We start from the raw sequence: 20292 nt of genomic DNA, 5'->3' as shown, positions 1-20292 counted from the left end.
CAGTAAAACTGATTTTGGACTTCTGACTTCCAGAACTGTGAGTGAATACATTTTTTTTAAGCCACCACCAAGTTTGTAGTAATTTGTTATAGCCGCTTCGGTAATGAATCCACTTACCTCAAGGTGTGCGACATACGTAGGGGAGAGGATGTTTTCTTTTTCTATTTGTTCCATGTTACCTCTTTGTGAATTATACTGGAGGTCATTTGTTTTTTCCTTTATGGTTAGTAATTTTTGTGTCACATTTAAGAGTTCTTTCCCTATCTCATGGTCATGAAGACATTTTTTGTATTATTTTTAAGAGCTTTATTGATCTTTCACATTTAGATTCATAATCCACGTGGAGTTGAGTTTTGTGAGAAAAGAGTCATTTCATTTCTGTTTCGTGTGGATATTCAGTTGACCCAGCAAGCATATTTGTGGAAAAGGCCATCTTTTCCCTAGTGCTTTTGACTGATTGCTGCTCTGTTGCCCTCCTTCTCCATTTTAGCCTTCCTCCACTCTGTACCGTAGCTTAATGGTAAGTCTTTGTGTCTGAGACAGTCTGCCCTTTTTATTTTTCAAGTTTGATTTACCGATCTTGGCCCTTTGCATTTTCCGTGTACATTTTAGCATCATCTTGTCTATTTCTACACACACACACACACACACACACACACACACACCCTGCAAGTGTTTTAATTATGGTTACTCAGACTCTAAGGATCTACTTGGACAGAAATGACATCTTTACAGTATTGAGTCCCCAGATTCACAAACGTGCTTTTCTTCAGGTTTTTTCAACTTTACCTCAATCGTGCTTTTAGTTTCTCTTTAGTGGTCTTATATATCTTTTGTGAAATTTATTCCTGGATTTGGGTTACAGTATTTTTCAGGCGTAGAATTTACTTTTTTTTTTTTTTAACACAATCTTGCTTTTTAATTCCTTGAACATATTGATCATGGTTGTTTTAAAGCTCCATTATGTGGCTTCCTTGTCTGTATCTTCCTATTATCTATTGGTTTTCGTGGCTTGCAAGTCATAGCTTCCTATTGTCTATAGGCCAGACGCTGTAGGTGTAGCAATGACTCGTGACTCTAGATGTTTCTGTGTTTCTCCATTAAAGGTTTACTTTTGCTTTTGGCACATGGATGGGTTGGGGCTGCATACAGTCCAAGATCACCTTAATCCACGTATGGAGAGAATGATTTGAAACTAGCTCTTATCTGTGTGAAGGCTACTCTATTTCTAGTTGTACCCAAGACTGTGGTCCCTCCAAATCTCAAACAACTGAGAATGTTCGTGGGCCTTCTCCTCCTTGGTGAGTGCTTACTTCCTTGAATCCGTCAAAGCTCCATTTAGCTCAGCTACTTGGTTGGTACTTTTTGAATTTTCAGACCCCTCCAGGGGAAGAATTTGCCTCTAGTTCTTCACTTCTTTGTTAGTTCTCTGGTATCTTCAAACAGTTTTAAAAAACATTTTTTAATGCAGTCTTTCTAGTTGTTTCCATTGGGAACGTTGGTCTGAGCCTCCTGTCTGCCATTGCCATAAATGGAATTCGTGTGTGTGTCTAAATGTAAATATATGTGTAAATATATATATATATTTTTAGTTTAATCAATATATTTTCCATAGTTTATTAAAAACTTTACGGAGAGAAAAGGAAATAATATTTATTAAACAACACCTGGAAAGTTTGTTTTTAATCATATATGAGAGAATAAGATATTCCAACCCTACTCTGGAAGCACATTTAATGAATGCTCTTCAACGTTGACCATAAATAACTTGAACTCTGTGTACTGCTCTTGTGCATAAGATCTGTATATTTAAGACTGTTGTTTAGGGAAGCTTTTAAGACTTGCAAAGTGAAATCCCCATCTGCTTATATTGAGTTCAGGAACCACTCTTAACCAACACATGGTACCAGCAAGCACAATATTAATCTTCAGATTGTCTAACAGGTTTTCTCTACCTCTTGTCCTGTGTCACAGGCTCCGGCCTGCCTGGTTGTCCCTGTAGAGGTCTGTCTGGAAGATCTGCAGTGGTCAGGTGTGGAACCCTGTGCCTCCACCCCTCTTTCTGTTGCTTCTTTGCCTTCCTCCTTTTGGTCAACTCCAGCAGGTCCTGTCCAGTCCAGCAGCAGTTGTGAACATGCACAGCTGTGATAGCACGGACACCCCGCCTTGGGAGCTTGAGTAGGCATGTATGGCCCAGACTGGGCCACAGTGGACTCTTGGACCCCTTCTTTGGGGGTACAGTAGAGGCCAATACCCTTTCTATAGGAATGAACTCTGTCTACCTCACCTGGGTCCAAGGTCTGTGGTGAGCATCTGATCTCTGGTTGGTGCTGAACTTGAGGTGGTCAAGGCAACCTACTCAAGGGCTGGTTGGACCAGATTGGATTCTGCCTGGGCCCTGGGGCTCCTGCCTATTGTGTCCTGCTCTGGAGGGCTGTCCGTCCTCAGCCACACTTGGTCTGTGTTGGATTGCCCTGCTCCTGCCTGCCTGGAGCACTTTTTTATGTCAGATCTTCCTCTCAGACTTTGGAGCTCTGATTTGTAATCAGTGACTTCTCTCTTTGCCTACCCTACAGGTAGGTACCTGCGGAAGGCTCTAGTGGGAGCACCCCTTGCTTGTCTCGCCATCCCTTCCATCCCTGCAGCCCTTCCTATGACACACATGTATTTGTTTGTTTTTTATTTTTAATTAGCATACAGCCAAGTAGATTTTTTTTTCTTTTCATGTACAGTTCTGTGAATCTTAACACACATACAGATTCAAGTCAACCACCACGATAATCAGGATACAGAACAGCTCCATCACGCCCAGATACGTCTCATGCTATCCCTTTTCAGTCACTCCTTTCCACCCTTAGTGCTGGTAACCACTAATCTGCTCTTTATCCTTGTGGGTTTTGTCTGTTGAAGAATGTCATACAGTATGTAACCTGTTGATACTGGCCTCTTTCACTTAGCATAATATCTTTGAGATCCATCTACATTTTTGTGTATATCAACAGTCTGTTCCTTTTTATTACAGAGTGATACTACTTGCTATGGTTATACCGTGGTCTGTTTATCCATTCATTTGACAATTGGGCTGATTCCAGTTTTGGGTGATTAGGAATAAAGCTTATTCCTGTGTACAGGTTTTTGTATGAACATAAATGTTTTTATTTCTCTAGGGTAGATAGCTAAGAGTGGAATTGCTGGGTCCTATGTTGAGTGTATGTTTAACTTTATAAAAAGCTTCCAAACTGTATTCCCGAGTGGCTATACCATTTACATACCATATATAATAGTTCTATTGTTCCACATCCTTGTCAGCACTTGATACCATTAGTATTTTTTATTTTAGTCATTCTAATAGGTGCAGCATGGTATCTCATCATGGTTTTAGTTTGAATTTCCCTAATAGAAGGAAAACGATAAGAGCAGAAATCAGTGAAATTGAAAAACAATAGAGAAAATCAGAAAAACAATAGAGAAAATCAATGAAACCAAAACCTAGTTCTTTAAAAGGATGACAAAATTGATAAACCTCCAAAAATAGAGAAGACACAAATTACCTATAACAAGATGGAAAGGGGGAAGGGATATTACTATAGACCCCACAGACATTAAAAGGATAATAAAGGAATCTTATTAACAGCCCTACACATATTCAGCCAACGTAGATGAAGTGTACAATTTCTTGAAAACCACAGACTGCCTACCAAAACGCATCCAAAAGGAAGCAAATAACCTGAATAGTCCTATAACAAATTGAATTCATAAGTTGAAAACCCTCTGGTTTCTTCATATGTAAGAAGCTTGAAAGTTGCCATTCAATCTTGACAACAGGTAAAAAGCTGAACAGATTGAAAAATCTGCAACTTTTCTTGGATCTGTAAGAGAGGGGAAGATAAAAGGCGAACCACAGCCTCCAAGATTGGAGAGGCAGACGGGTGAGTACAGGGAGTCAGATCGCCAGGGCAGAGCCTCGGTGAGCAGAAGCCATGATGGGAACTAGTGCTGGAGGCCTGGTGTGGACAACTCTGAGAGTTAAAATCTCCAGGGAGACTCATTCATAAGGGAGGCCACACAGCATTGCAAAATTTACCTCCAGGAGCTTGACCAGTTTCCCACTGAGAAATTTTGTGAAGCTTAGTCCAGCAGCACAGACTCCCTAAAAGACTGGGACCTAATCATAGGACAGTAGGATACTTCCCTTTGCCCCCATCTCACCACCACATTTAGTAAGGCCTACTTACAGCAGTTCTTTTATCCAGTACATCATGTCAGGCTATCGAGAAAAAATAACAAGGCACCCCAAACAAAAGGCAACACAATTTGAAGGGACAGAGACGGCATCAGAAACAGACAGGGATATTGGAATCATCAAATCAGGAACTTACCACAATAATTAATAATTCATATCTATGAGCTCTATTGGATAAAGTAGACAGCGTGCAAGAACAGATGGGCAATGTAAGCAGAGAGACAGAAGTCCTAAGAAAGAACCAAAAATAAATGCTTGAGATCAGAAACACTATAGCAGATATGAAGAATGCCTTTGATGGGCTTATCAATAGACAGGACAAAGCTAAGGAAAGAGTTTCTTGAGTTAGAAGATATATCAATAGAATCCGCGAAGACCAAAAAGCAAGAAGAGCAAAGACTGAAACACAGAACAGAATATTCAGGGATTATGGGACAACCACATATAATATACGTGTGATGAGAATACAGTAGAAAGAGAGAAGAGAAGAAATAATTGAAACAATAATAACTAAGAATTTTCCCAAATTGGTGTCAGACATTAACCCACAGATCCAGGAAGCTTAGAGCATACTGAGCAGGCTAAATGCCCAAGAAAGTACACCTAGGCATGTGATTTTCAAACTACAGAAAATCAAAGATAAAGAATCCTGAAAGAAACTAGAGAAAAAAGACACCTTGACCTACAGAGGAACAAAGATAAGAATTACATCTCACTTCCCAGAAACCATGCAAGCAAGAAGAGGGTGGAATGAATTGTTTAAAGTTTTGAGAGAAAAAAAAACCCCCACTAACCTAGAATTTTGTATCCCATGAAATTATCCTTCAAAAGTGAAGAAGGTAATAAAAATTTTCTCAGACAAAATTGAAAGAATTTGTTTTGTGTAAACCCATCTTGCAAAGAATGTTTGAAAAAGTTTAGAGAGAAGGAAAATAATATAGGTCAGAAACTTGGTTCTACATAAAGAAAGGATGAGCATTGAGGAATGAATAAATAAAGATAAAATAAAAATTTTATTTTTCTTAATCTAACAGGTAACAGTTTGTTCAAATTAATAATACCAGCATTGTATGTCAGTTACATATGCTTAAGTTTGTATCTGTGTGTGTGTGTGTGTGTGTGTGTGTGTGCTTATGTGTCCTTACAAGTGAAATGAATGACAGCAATAATATAAGAGATGAGAGGATGGAATTAGGATTATTTTGTTATAAGAAACTCAAACCACCTGTGAAGTGGTATAATGTTATTTAAGAGTGGACTTGGATTAGCTGTAAATGTATATTGCAAACTTAAGGTCAACTACTTTTTAAATAAAAAAGAAGTATAACTGATATACTAACAAAGAAGAGAAAATAGAATCGTATAGAATGCCCACTTAAAACCACAAAAGGCAGAAAAGGAGTGAAAGACAAAAATAAAAACAAAGAACAAGGACAACAAATAGAAAATAGTAGCAAATAAGGTAGATATTAATCTAACTAACCTTGAAGAGTTTGGAGATTAGGTCCCGGCCTCCTGCACAGCCAAAATCAGCCAAAATTCAAGTGTAACTTGAATCCCCCAAAACTTAACTTCTAATAGTTCACTGTTGACCAGAAGCCTTACCAATAACATAAACAGTCAATTAACACATATTTTGTATCTTATGTATATTATATACTGTATTATTATAATAAAGTAAGCTAGAGAAAAGAAAATGCTAATCATAAGAGAAGTACATTTATAGTTCAGTATTATATTTATTTTTAAAAATTGCATATAGATGGGCCTGCACAGTTCAAACCTGTGTTGTTCAAGGTTTAACTGTATGTCAGTAATCACATTGAAAGCCAATGGTCTAAATCCACAATTAAAAGAACAGATTTTCAGAATGGCTATAATCATACCAATTATACAGGACACTCAACTTAAAGACATGTATATTAAAAGTAAATGGGTAGAGGAAAACATATTGTGCTAACACCAATCAAAAGAAAGCAGGAATAGCTGTGTTGATTTCAGACAGCAGACTTCTTTAAAGCAAGAAAAGTTGTTAGGGATAAAGGGATTACATAATGATAAAGGGGTGGTATTTGGAGGTTGCTAAGAGAGCAGATCTTAAAAGTTCTCCTCACAAGAAAAAAATTGTAGCTGTGATGATGGCTGACTAGAGTTAATTGTATTCATTTCACAATATATACAAATATCAAATCAAGTTGTACACCTGAAGCTTTAATGTAATGTTGTATGTCAATTATATCTCACTTTCAAAAATGAATAACCCAAGTTTCCTGCTTAGGAAACTACAAAAGGAATAGCAAATTAAATAAAAACTAAAATAGAATAAAAGATAATTAGAGCAGAAATAAATGAACCCAAACCCAGAAATCAGTAGAAAAGCTGGTTCTTTGTAATCAGTAAAATTAATAGGTCTTTAACTAGACTAATCAAAAAAGAGAGGACACATGGGGTGCTTCGGTGACTTAGTTGGTTAAGCGTCCGACTCTTAGTTTCAGCTCAGGTCATGATCTCATGGTTTCGTGGGTTTGAGCCCTGCATCCAGCTCTGTGCTGGCAGTGTGGAGCCTTCTTGGGATTCTCTGTCTCTCTTTTCTTTGCCCCTCCCCTACTTGCACTGTCTCTGTCTCTCTCAAAATAAATATATAAACTTCAAAAAAAAGTTTAAAAAGGACACAAATTACTAAGGTCAGAAATGAAAGGAAATCATACCCAACCTTTGACATTAAAAGGATAATAAAGGAATACTATGAACAACTCTGTTCCCCTGAATTTGATAGCCTAGATGAGAAGAACCAGTTCCTTGAAAGATACAGTTTGCCAGACTCACACAAGAAGAAATAGCCAATCTGAATAGGCCTATATCTAATAAATTGAATCAGGGCACCTGGGTGGCTCTGTTGGTTAAATGTCCAACTTCCTCTCAGGTCATGATCTTGGGTTTGAGCCCCGTGTCAGGCTCTGTGCTGACAGCTCAGAGCCTGGATCCTGCTTCACATTCCATGTCTCCTTCTCTGCTCCTCCCTTGCTCACACTCTGTGTGTGTCTCAGAAATAAATAAACATTAAATAAAAATATTTAAAAAAGAAATTGAATCAATAGTTAATCACCTTTCTGGATTCTACTCCTGAAATCATTATTGCACTATATGCTAACTAACTTGGATGTAAATTTTAAAAAGATAATAATAAAATAATCATCTTTCAAGATAGAAAGCACTGGGCCCAGCTGTGTTCTTTGGGGAATTCTACCAAACACTTAAGGAAGGGATAAGAACAGTTCTCCACAGTATGTTTCATAGAATGGAAGCAGAGGGAATACTTCATTCTGTGAGGCCTGCATTATCCTAATACCCAAACCAGACAAAGACATTACAAGATAAAATTACAGACCAGTATCTTTCACGAATGTAGATGCAAAGGTCCTCAAAATATTAGCAAATTGAATCCAGCAATGTATAAAAAGAATTATATACTATAACCAAGCAAGATGTATTCCAGGTCTGCAAGCCTGGCTCAGCATTTGAAAATCAGTTAATGGAATCCATCACAGTAACAGGCTAAAGAAAGAAAATCACGTGGTGGCATTTGGAAGTTGCTAAGAGAGCAGATCTTAAAAGTTCCCCTCGCAAGAAAAAAATTCTAACAGTGGTGATAGCTGAGTAGAGGTAATTGGGTTCATTTCACAATATGTACAAAGATGCAGAAAACGCATTTGGCAAAACCCAGCACTTATTCATGATAAAAACTGAGTGAACTAGGAATAGAGGGGGACTTCCTCGCTTGATAAAGCAGAATATCAATAAAAACCCCTCAGCTGGGGTGCCTGGGTGGCTCAGTTGCTTTAGCATCCACCTCTTGATTTTGGCTCAAGTCAAGATTTCATGGTTCATGGTGAATTGGAGCCCTGTGTCGGGCTCTGCCCTGACAGTGCAGAGCCTGCCTGGGATTCTCTCTTTCCTTCTCTCTGCCTCTCTGCCTGCTCACATTCTCTCTCTCTGTCTCTCTCTCTCTGTCAATCAATCAATCAATCAATCAATCAATAAACAAACTTAAAAAACTTAGACACACACACAGCTAACATCATACATAATGGGGAGGAGCTCAAAGCTTTCTCTGTAAGAACAGATATAAGGAAAGGATGACTCCCCTCAGCTATCCTTTTCAACATTGTAGTGGAAGTTCTAGCTAATGCAATAAGAAAAGGAAATAAAACGTATACAGATTGGGAAGGAAAAAAAAACTATCGTTCATAGATTATATGGTTGTCTATGTAGAGCATGGAAGGGTGCCTGGTTGGCTCAGTCAATGGAGCATTCAACTCTTGATTTCAGGGTTGTGAGTTTCAGCCCCACCCTCTGGGTATAGAGATTTCTTAAAAATAAAATCTTAAAAAATATTTTTAAGGGGAAAATTTAAAAAAAAACCAAAAGAATTAACAAGCTTCCCCCTCTCCCACCAAGTAAAACCCTGGAAGTAATAGGCAGTTGTAGAAAGGTTCATGATACAAGGTCAGTATGTGAAAGTCCATGACTTTCCTATATAATGTCACTGAACAAGTGGAATTTGAAATAAGGTGTGCCTAGGTGGCTTAAGCGGTTAAGCATCCAACTTCAGCTCAGGTCATGATCTGAGGGTTTGTGGGTTCAAGCCCCATGTTGGGCTCTGTGCTGACAGCTTGAAGCCTGGACCCTGCTTCAGCTTCTGTATCTCCCTCTCTCTGCCCCTCCTTCACTCGCGTTCTCTCTTTCTCAAAAATAAACATTAAAAAAGCAAGACAAAAAACAATACCATTTACGTTAGCACCCCCCAAGTTAAATAGTTCAAGTATAAAACAAAATATGTATAAAATCTATATGAAGAAAACTACAAAACAATGATAAAAGAAATCAAAGAAGAACTAAACAAGTGGAGAGATATACAATATTGTCAAGATGTCAGTTCTTCTCAAGTTGATCAATAGATTGAATACAGTTTCAAAATATCAGCTTATGGGGCACCTGGGTAGCTCAGTCAGTTCAGCGTCTGACTTTGGCTCATGATCTCACAGTTCATGAGTTCGAGCCCTGCATTGGGCTCTCTGCCGTCAGCATGGAGCCTGCTTCAGATTCTCTCCCTTTCTCTCTGTCCCTCCCCCCTCTCAAAAATTAAGGAAAAAAAAACATTAAAAAGAATACCATCAAGTTATTTTGTGGCTATTGACAAACTGGATCTAGTGTATAAGGAGAGACAAAAAAAGACCCAGAATAGCCAACACATTGGAGGAGATGAATAAAGTTGGAAGACTGACACTATCTGACTTGAGGACTCACTGTAAAACTACAGTGATCAAGACAGTGAGGTGTTGGCAAATATACAAAGAATTCTTCAAACTCAACAATAAAGAAACAAACACTCTGACTGAAAAATGGTCCAAAGACCTTAACAGACTCCTCAACAGAGAAGACATAGAGATGGGGAATGAGCAAATGAAAAGATGCTCCACATTCATATGTCATCTGGGAAATGCCAATTAAAACAACAATGAGGTACCACTACCTGCCAATGAGAATGGCCACAATCTAGAATACTGACAACACTAATCACTGGTGAAGATGTGGAGCAGCAGGAACCCTCATCACTGCTGGTGGGAAGACAGAACGATACAGCCGCCTTGGAAGACAGTTTGGTGGTTTCTTACAAAACTACACACGCTCTTACCGTACAACCCAGCAATCACATTCTTTGGTATTTACCCAAAGGAAATGAAAACATGTCCACGCAGAAACCTGCACAGAGTTGTTTGCAGAAGCTTTATTCATAATTGCCAAAATTTAGAAGCAACCAAGATGTCCTTCAGTAGGTAAACAGATAAATAAACTGGTTCATCCACTCAGTGGAATATTATTTCAACAAAAGAAATGAGCTGTCAAGTCAAGAAAAGACATGGAAGAAACTTAATTCCATATTACTAAATGAAGTCAATATGAAAGGTTACTGTATGATTACAACTATATGACATTCCAGAAAACTGTGGAGACAGTAGAAGGATCAGTGGTTGCCTGGGGCTGAGGGGTGGGGGGGAAAGGATGAATAGCAGAGCACAGAGGATTTTTAGAGCAGTGAAAATGCTCTAGAATATCATAATGATGGATATATATTATTATACATTTGTCCAAACCCATAGAATATACACCAAGAGTGAACCATAACAAACTGTGGGTGATTATTATGTATCCATATAGTTCATTAGTTGAAACCAATGTATCACCCTGGTGGAGGATGTTCAGAATGGGGGTTGGGGGCGGTTTGCTGTGCATGTGTCAGGGCAAGGTGTCTATAGGAACTCTGTCTATCTTGCCCTCAATTTTGCTGTGAACCCAAAACTGCTCTAAGAAGTATATAAAGCTTTAATTAAGTAAAATAAAAGACAGAAGTGGGGAGAAAAAAACCCTGGAAAATAAATCTGCATGCCCAGATGGTTTCACTGACACATTTTGTCACTTAAAAAAGAAATAGCACCAATTTTATATAGTCTCTCTCATGTATTTTTAACTTTTTATTTTGAGATTTTAGTCTCATAAGTTATAGCAGTAGTACATAGAATTCATTCAATCTCCTGCAATAACATCTTATATAACCATAGTACATTATCAAACTATTTTCCATATATTCTTAATTACAATTATTGTGCTAAAAATGTAAAGAGCTCAAAAGTATATGAAGTAAAAAATAAAATCTTCCTCCCACCCACCCCAAGCTAAATAAATAAATCACTATTAATAATTTGGGCATCCCTCCAGACATTTCCTGGAGGAAAATGTATACACCTTGACACATGCATAGTTTTATTTATTTGTTGTTACCAGAATTAGATCATTCTTTATGTATATAGTTTTTCAACTCGCTGCTTTTACATTATAGGATATCATGAACCTATGTTAAGTGATACCCATCCCTTACCTTCCAAATACCAGGGCATTGTTTAGGACCAACAGTATTCTGTAGTAATGATTTATGGCAGCATATTTACTTTTTTTTTTTTGATGAAAAATTAGATTGTCTCCCATTATTTGCTGTTATATGTAATGTGCATTGCTTATCCTTGTTGCTGTGACCTTAAGGAGTTACTGAATGATTTTGAGAATAGGCTTTTAGAAACTGTGGTTGGAGAGGTGCCTAGGTGGGTCAGTCAGTTAAGCATCCAACTCTTGATTTCGGTTCGGGTCCTGATATCACAGTTTGCGGGTTCAAGCCCCACATCAGTCTCTGCGCTGACAGTGTGGAGCCTACTTAGGATTCTCTGTCTCCTCTCTAAATAAATAAACAAACAAACAAACAAACAACAACAAAAAAGAAACTGTGGTTGGGACTTGGAGATATCATTGAGATTTTGTATTTGTGACTTTGGTTTGCAGCAATGGAGGTCAACATGTGCAGCACCTGGCAGGCTGGTAAGAACAGCTACCAGCCCACACACCACAAGAGAAGGATGGGCCCTGGCATTTTCCCAAAGTCCCCCAGGTGCCTGGATTCTCAGCAAGGATGAGCATTAGTCTGTCTGAGATTCCCCTCAGCTCTCAGATCAGTGTTACCCCAGTTTTGTGCAGCTAGGTAGGGAGTTTGGCTCTCCTATTTATCTCTTTAGTGTTTACTGAACTTGAGTTCAGAAAACTTGGATTTGAGTCCTTTTTTATTAGCTTATTAGTTCTGTATCTACGTTCTGTTTTGGAATTCTACCTTGCTCTTTGTGTGGGTAGAAGTGTTGCATCCAGTGGTGTGTTGGGTTAGTGTGTAGTTGGATGAGTGAAACATGCTAACTGGTTACATGCTGGTTGTGTTCAGCTGGTTCACAGAAACATGAAGCAGGGAGGTAATGTTTCATCTCTGAATGCTCTTTGGCACCTTCACCATGTAAACGTTCATTTGAAATGAAAACGTAAGAAGGAGCCGTTTCTAGGAAATGAATACTTAATTTTTAAATATCCCAGGGGCATCTGGGTGGCTCAATCGGTTGAGCGTCCGGCTTTGGCTCAGGTCATGATCTCACGGTTCGTGGGTTCGAGCCCTGCGTTGGGCTCTGTGCTGACAGCTCAGAGCCTGGAGCCTGTCTTCAGATTCTGTGTCTTTCTCTCTGACCCTCCCCNCCAAATGCTCTGCTCTTAAATGGGGATTTATCAGTTTTAGTTTGGTGTAACAATATTTGGTTTTCATTTAAGTTTGTCTTAATTATATATTTTCATATATTTCAGGGGAAACATTTTTTAGTAGATACTTCTATAAAAAATAGATGTGCTTTAAAGTTGTTCGTAAATTAAAAATTAATAAGCTGGATTGTACAATTATATCCTGGCCCAGACTGGGGTCTGTGAGTGTCCAGTGAGCAGGTAGGACACGGACAGTGCACCCCAAGGGCCATGGCAATTAGTAGGGGATACAAGGATACAAACTAATACACATTCTGCAGAACAGATTCAAATTAAGACTGGTTTTCTGTAGGGTTGGTTGGGGGGTGGGGGAATAAGGGACAGAGGGATAAATAAAGTGCAGATGAAATAAATAAGATAGGCTCAGTGGGGAGGGCTGGACTGAATGAGCTGTGATTAAAGCAGTGCAGACCTGCTGGGAGCTTGTGATGGTCTGGCCTGGTGCTTCCCTGACCCCAGACTTGTCTTCTGTAGGATGCTATATTAATGCGGAGGCTTTCAGTGAGTCTTAGCTTAGATGTGAGACATTCAGTGTTGTCGGGTGTTTTGACACAACAAATCCTGCCGTCAAGAGTTCATATAGGGGCACTTGGAGGCTCAGACAGTTAAGCATCCGACTTCAGCTCAGGTCATGATCTCACAGTTCATGAGTTCAAGCCCTGGTCAGTCTGTCTGCTGTCAATGCAGAGCTGCTTCAGATCCTTTCTCCTCTCTGCCCCTCCCTGACTCTCTCTCTGCAGAGTTCATATGAAGAAAATACTTGGCAAAGCACCACTCAGTGATAGCCGCTTGTGTCTCCTGGCTCCCAGCAGCCCGCCCCCATGCTTGTCTGGTTGGGGCAAGGGCTGGAAAACTGAGGAAGGCTTACAAAACATTAAAACTTTCTGTTGAAGAAAGTCTGCCCAAACAGGCTACCAGTGGAAACTGTAATATATATTTCTGGTCTAAATAAAGTCTCTAAAGCATGACAGATTCACTTTGGGTGTGCCAAGTTCTCTCTAGGAAACTGAGTGTGCACGTAGATTGAGAAGTGTTTCCATGAAGACGCACTTCCTGTCTTGTTCCTGGTGGTTTAATTCAGTTTTAGGTTGTTCTTCTTTTGGTGATTTGTCAGAACAGCCGTCCCTGTGCTGGAGTTGTTGCTCGGGGGCGTGCTTTGGCCCGAGACCAGCTCTTCCCAGCTCGAACCAGCACAGGAGTCGCTCTGGGATCGTGGTAAAATGCAGGCTCACGTTTGTTCAAGAGTGTGGCCCCAGACGCTGCTTTCTTTTTTTTTTAACTGTAAAAATCTTAATTTTTGAATTTTTTATTAAATGTTTTAGAGACCGCATTTCTGACAGGCTCTTAGGGAATACCAAATGCAGTTTTTAAACATTAAAGTATTATTGACCCACAGTAAAAGTCACTCTTCCGGTGTGTAGGCCTAGCAGGTTTTGACCAGCACGCGCCTCGTGGGCTGCCACTGCCGCAAAGGAGCAGCGTCGTTACCCCTCAGGTTCCCTGGTTCCCCGCTGTACTCAGCCGTGTCTCAGCCGCCTCCTGGCAGCCACTGTCTGCTCTGTCCCTACAGTTTTACCCTTTCCAGACGGTCATACAAATGGAGTAATTCAGCGTGTAGCCCTGTGAGCCTGGCTTCTTTCCAGTAGTCATGCGAGCTCTATCCAAACTCTTGTGTGTGTCAGTGCTTTGTTCCTCTTTACTGCTGACTAGTATTCCGTTGTGTGGATGCATCATAGATACTAGTGTTTCAAGGTTCTCCATTATGAATTTTTAATCCAAAAAGTTTGGAACTCTGGAGGAAATATAATGGTCTTTTTCCACTGTCGTTTTAGGTGACATCACTCAGAAAGGATATGAAAAGAAACGGGCAAAACTGCTTGCACGCTATATCCCGCTTGTTCAAGGTAAAGTCAGCTTACTCAGCTGTTTTCTAACAGTCATTTTTCTCACTAAACTTGACTTAAAGATTGGTTTTAGAGTTTAACATTGGTATGTTTCCTATTTATTAGCTTTTTGTGATAATGGCAATGTTCTGTAACCATTAGCCATGTTTGGCTGTTGTGCACTTGAAATATGGCTGGTGTAACTGAGAGACTGAATTTTTAATTCAATTGTAATTAATTAAGCTTAAATAGCAAGAAAGTCCTCCAACATGATTAAAAAAAAAAAAAACGGTAGAAAAATGGGGCTGAAGACTTGAATCACTATTTTGTAAACGGAAACCCTACTAGTCTATAAGCAAACAAAAAAAGGTTTAACCTCAGTAGTAATCAGAGAAATATGGATTAAAACCATAACCTACCCTGGGTTGTTGGAGGGGATTCAAACAGTGGGGTGTGGACAGCTGGTAAAGCCAACGAGGGGCAGAGCTGACCAGCAGCCATCCTTGAGGTGCACGCCTGTTCTGGACAGACTCGTTACATCTGGACCTTGTCCTCTCTCTGTGCACAAGAGTGTTTGTTACATCCCTGAAGTTCCAAGAACTGGCATGTCCATCGGCAGAGTGCACCCAGCGGACAGCTTGAAGACCGACATGCGGCAGCAAGGATGAATCTCGTAAACACAATGGGGCGTGGAGGAAACAATCACAAAGAGATATAGGGAATATAACCTGAAAAAAACACGCCCGACTGTGCTGTTGAGGACTCTTGTGTAGTTGGTAAAGAAAGACAAGAAAATTGTTTTCACCAAAGTCAGCCTGCCATGTCCTCATGGTGGGAGGTGGCTGCGGGGGCTCTGAAGGCACTCACGTGTTTATTTCCTTCCCAGGGCAGTTTTCACGTCCGTTTTCTCCTGTGTGATAGTTTGTAAACTGAACACATCCTTTATACTGCCTATGTCAGCATGATATATTTTAAAATAAATCAACAATAAAAAGAGGATGAAGAGGCTTGTTATGTACTGACTTTCATTAATCCAAAGCCAAAGAAAAGCAAACTGGAATTGCTGGAATTGAAGGGAACTGTTAAAAGTGTCTTAAAGCCCATGTGATAAATGTCACCAGCAACTGTCAGACTAGGTGACACAACTATAGCATCTCCAGCCCAAGCAGGGTGGGACAGCATTGCTCGCCATGCCTGTTCTGACGCCACTCTGTTCTGGTGGCCACTGCCGCCGCAGTGTGACAGGAGAGCAGGCAGGGTGGATGCTGGAGACGGTCGTCTGCACTGAGAGATGGTGTCATTGTGGTCCTTGGAAACACAGGTGGCTTCTTGCTCACCCGTTAGAGTTAGTAAGAGTTTTTGGTTTGATAGAAGACAGATGTGCAAGGATCAATAGCTTTTATCTGACAGTATTTTAATGAGAAAACTTACATTTGTAATGACAATAAACTGTCAAATGCTTATTAATACATTTAGCACAAAAGCCACAGAACCTGTATTAGAATCATAAAATCTATTTGAGAGAAATAGCCAAGACCCTAAAATATGAAGAAAGATACTAATTTCCTAAGTGGAAAAAGTTAGTATCACGAAATGTCAGTTCACAGATTAATCTGTGAATGTTATGTAGTCCAATCTGAATACCACTGGCTGATTTTTAAAATTTCTAAACCCAGTTTAAGGAGAAAACCCAGTTCTGAGAGTAGGCAATACATCGTTGAAAAAGAACCCTAGTGAGAAAGGGCCGGCCTTCAGGGTGGTAGACCTGACTGTGTGGGCATACAGTCACTGCAAGAGGGTGCTGGGTGTTTGGGGCAGAAGAGCTAGTCCGCCGAAGGGCGGGTGTCTGGGAGCGCTGCAGGCAGCGCGGAGGAGGGGGCCGCACCTTACAGCGGGGGTCGGCCCTGTGCGGGGCTGGGACCCTCTTCCTCTCTACCATTAGCCAACAGGGACTTGAGAAAGATTAAAGCTCTAAGTATGTGATTATAAAATACTGTAACATTCAGGATATCTGAATGACTTCAGAGTGGGGTTTCTAAGATGGGAGACCTGGAAGTTAGAAAGTAAAGGAAAGCGGGTATGTGTCGTTCACTAGAAATGAAAATATTTCAGAATGGCTGAGCTGCCACCAGCCGGGCCCTGCTCACAGGCGTGGGCACAGGCCAGGGTCGTGTCCCCAGCAGAGCGAGTCTTCCTGCAGGTCTTCTTCAAGAACTTGTTAGCCGGATGAAATGAATAGAAATTCAAGGAAGAGGAAACATGGATGGACAATAAACATTAAATTATGTTCACCCCACTAACAGGTGTGGAAGTGCAAATTAAAGCAAACCATTTTCGTCGTATGAGATTGGCACAATTCTAAACAACCGTTTTTAGCATCCAGTGATGAAAAGGATGTGAGGAAATAGCACTTTCGTGCATTGCTTGTGGGCATGCATGTTGCTGTAACTTTTTTAGAAAATTACTTCTTGGTAACTGTAAAAATTAAAAATGTACCTGCTCTTTCATGTGATAATTTCACAGTGGGCTTGTAATCTTTGTGGAATAAGTGAATCTCAAAGAATAAAAACACCCATATTTTGGAATGCAAGTTTAGGATGCCCATAAGCAAGTATACGACTTTGCGACGTGCCTGTTTATAATCCATAATGCACAAGGCTCTGTGTATTCTCCATTATGGACTTTAGAGTAATTTTATCCAGTCATAAGAAACAAAATGCCAGTCGCAGTGCTGACCAGTTTTATTCTTCGTGTGTGTGTATGTATATGCTCAAATTTTGAAGAGCTAAACACCGATTTCCAGAAGGAGTCTTCCCATCGTCTAGCTCTGTGTCACTAACCGCCCCAAAGTGTAGCGCCTGAGGAGCACTGATGGCGTCCGTTCTGCCCACACATCTGCGGTCTGGCCTGGCGGTGCTGCTGAGTCCCGGGCCGCCGCAGCCCCTGCGGTCCTTGTACGTGTCCTCGTGGTGTGTTGTGTCAGTGAATCTCCAGGTCACACAGGGTTGCTCTGCCACACTGTGCTCAGCAGTGGGTTGGAGGCAGGGATAGACGGCCTCTTTTCAGGAGGTGATAAGGGCTGGAGGAGCCCACGGGGCTGGAATGCCTGCTGGCTGTTTTTATGAGGCGTCTTGAACCAGAGGCTAAATCTAAACTTACTGCTTTGCTGCAGCTTGGCAGAAGGCTTTGCTTTGTGCTGTTCTCTAATGTCAGCCAGTCAGAGCTCAAGCAACACCAGGGGTTCCGTTTCATGACCCTGTGTGCTTGGGCCCCGGCCCTTTACTCCCCATACCATGTCCTCAGGACCTGTGTGGTCAGGGGCTGTGGGCTTGGCGGCAGTGTGGCGCGCCGTCCAGAGCTTGGGTTTGGAGACAGCAAGCAGGCGTCACAGGCTGAGGTCATCAGTGCCTGAGGTCTCTGCACCCCATGCTCTGTGACTGTCACTATCACATGCACCCCTCACTTCTCCACTGTCCCACGTTTCTGCCTGTGTCCAAGGACAACTGGTTATGCCCCAGTGACTGCTTAGTGGGACGTTTCTCACTGAGTTTGTTGACATCATGGACAGTGCCAGGAAGTGACACAGGCCTTTTCAGATTCAGGAAACGTTTATGATGCAGAAACATTCTTTTAAAAAACCTTCCCAAGAGAGTCTGCCCTAAGTGGCTGCATGTATTGTGCTGATGGCCTTGGAGATGTTGTGTGATGGTCACCCTTTTTGGGGATGGTGGACTGTGAGGCAGGGCAGGCTGGGCACTTTTGAGAGAGAGAGTCGGAAGGGGACATTCGCCACATTCACCACAGGGTGTGTGTGCACAGATCATTATTTTTGATAAGGTGCATGCTATGTAGTAACATAGAAATATGTGCTGTTTTAAATGGATTTTTCCATCATCAGGAAAGCAAATTGTTTACACAAGATACTCGTACAAAATTGTGTTGCAGGAGTAGATCCATCCCTACAAGCCGAGAATCGCATCCCAGGGCCCTCACAAACCACAGCCTCAGCGCCCAAACAGCAGAAGCCACGGCCCACCAACTCCCGGGACGAGCGCTTCCGGTCAGGTAGGTAGGGACCAGAGGGGGCAGGCGTCAGCGTGTGGACTGGCTTTCAGTTCTTTGTTCTTTGCTGTAAATGTTCTTTGCTCTCTGAAGCAACTGTTTTCATTTGAATGATAATTTTCTATATCATGATATTTTTCAAGAGAAAATTTAACCTCCTCATAACCACAGTGTCTCTTAGTGTAACCTGCAAGATAGGTACTCTAAAATCTCTGGAGAAATGTCCTTCCACCCCAATTAGTATAATTTCTTTAAACATTTTTGTCCACTTTTCTACCTCAAACTTGGGGTTGGTTGGTATTAGTAATTTTTGTACATTATGGAGCAGCTTTACTACTCTAAGTGTTTTTAATATTTTTTTTTTTCTAATTTGGAGATTTTCTTCTAATTAGATTTCTGCCACTGTCAGTATTTTTATAAGTATTTAAAGTGTCTATGGGGGCGCCTGGGTGGCTCAGTCAGTTCAGCGTCTGACTTTGGCTCAGGTCATGATCTCATGGTTCATGGGTTCGAGCCCCATGTCGGGCTCTGTGCTGACAGCTCAGAGCCTGGAGCCTGTTTCAGATTCTGTGTCTCCCTCTCTCTCTGACCCTCCCCTGTTCACGCTGTCTCTCTTTCTCTCAGAAATAAATAAAACATTAAAAAATTTTTTTAAATAAATTGTCTATGATATTTGAATTATCAGGTTGCCCATTGAAAAAATTAATGTTTTCATGGACCCCAATGTTCATAGCAGCACTCTCCACAATAGCTAAAACATGGAAAGAGCCTAAGTGTCCATCCACAGATGAATGGATCAAGAAGATGTGGTTTATCTATACCATGGAATACTACATGGCAATGAGAAAGAATGAAATCTGGCCATGTGTAGCAACATGGATGGACCTTGAGGGTGTTATGCTGAGCGAAATAAGTCAGGCACAGAAGGACAAATATCATATGTTTGCACGTATAGGAGGATTAGGAGGAACTTGACGGAGGAACAAGGGGGAGAAGAAGGGCGGAAATGGTGGGGGAAAGGGAGAGAAGCAAACCATGAGAGACTCTTGAATGCTGACAAAAACTGAGGACTGATGGATGTGGGGGGAGGGGGGGATGGGCATGGAGGAGGACACTTGTGGGGATGAGCACTGAGTGTTATGTGGAAACTAATTTGACAATAAACTATTAAAAAAAAAAAAGATAAAAAAAAAAAAGAAAAAAAAAAGAAAAAATTAATGTTTTCAGTTGTAGGTTACATGTCAGTAAGTTTTGGGTACTCTGCTTCACCTGTTTAACAACATTTCCACCATTGTGTGATTGTATATTTCCTTTCCATTTAAGCTCTTTTGGTAAGCCTTTTTTTTTTTAAATAAAGAAAAACTTTCAACAGAGGTAAAGAAATGGCCCCTGTTTTAAGAATATCTAAGAAAGATGTTAAGATTTAAAAAATTTTTTTTTAATGTTTTATTTATTTCTAGGAGAGAGAGAGAGAGACAGCGTAAGCAAGGGAGGGTCAGAGAGAGAGGGAGTCACAGACTGAAACAGGCTCCAGGCTCCGAGCTGGCAGTCAGCACAGAGCCCGACGTGGGGCTTGAACCCACGAACCGCGAAATCATGACCTAAGCGAAAGTCGGACGCTTAACTGACTAAGCCACCCAGGCGCCCCTAGATGTTAAGATTTTAAAAATTATGTTAACATGGTAGTGTAATGAAGTGATACGAAAAATTTTTGATCAGGTAATTTCTTGTGAATTTAATGTAGATAGTCACATGCACATATAGATACCCACATGCAGATTCTTGCACATGCTTGTGGATAGTCACATGTGCATGCAGACACCTGCATGCAGATACTTGCACCGGCACACAAATACTTGCACACTGAAACCTGCACATCCACGCAGATACCTGCATACACACTCTACAGATACTGGCATGTGC

The 20292-nt window shown here is 40.8% G+C and overlaps 1 protein-coding gene across 1 annotated transcript in view; it reads left to right on the top strand.

Annotated features, from left to right (window-relative positions):
* The window catches only part of DIP2A (disco interacting protein 2 homolog A), a 108427-nt gene that overhangs the window by 18574 nt on the left and 69561 nt on the right, over positions 1-20292 (top strand). The window contains exons 3-4 of the mRNA XM_077755354.1: positions 14257-14328; positions 18253-18372. Of these exons, the coding sequence (XP_077611480.1) occupies positions 14257-14328; positions 18253-18372 (192 nt within the window). The remainder of the gene's footprint in view (positions 1-14256; positions 14329-18252; positions 18373-20292) is intronic.

This window comes from Crocuta crocuta, unplaced genomic scaffold (genome assembly GCF_008692635.1).
Source record: "Crocuta crocuta isolate KB4526 unplaced genomic scaffold, BGI_CrCroc_1.0 scaffold675, whole genome shotgun sequence".
Lineage (NCBI taxonomy): Eukaryota > Metazoa > Chordata > Mammalia > Carnivora > Hyaenidae > Crocuta > Crocuta crocuta.
The sequence above is the reverse complement of the archived record's forward strand: the minus strand, read 5'-3'. Positions and strand labels throughout refer to the sequence as shown.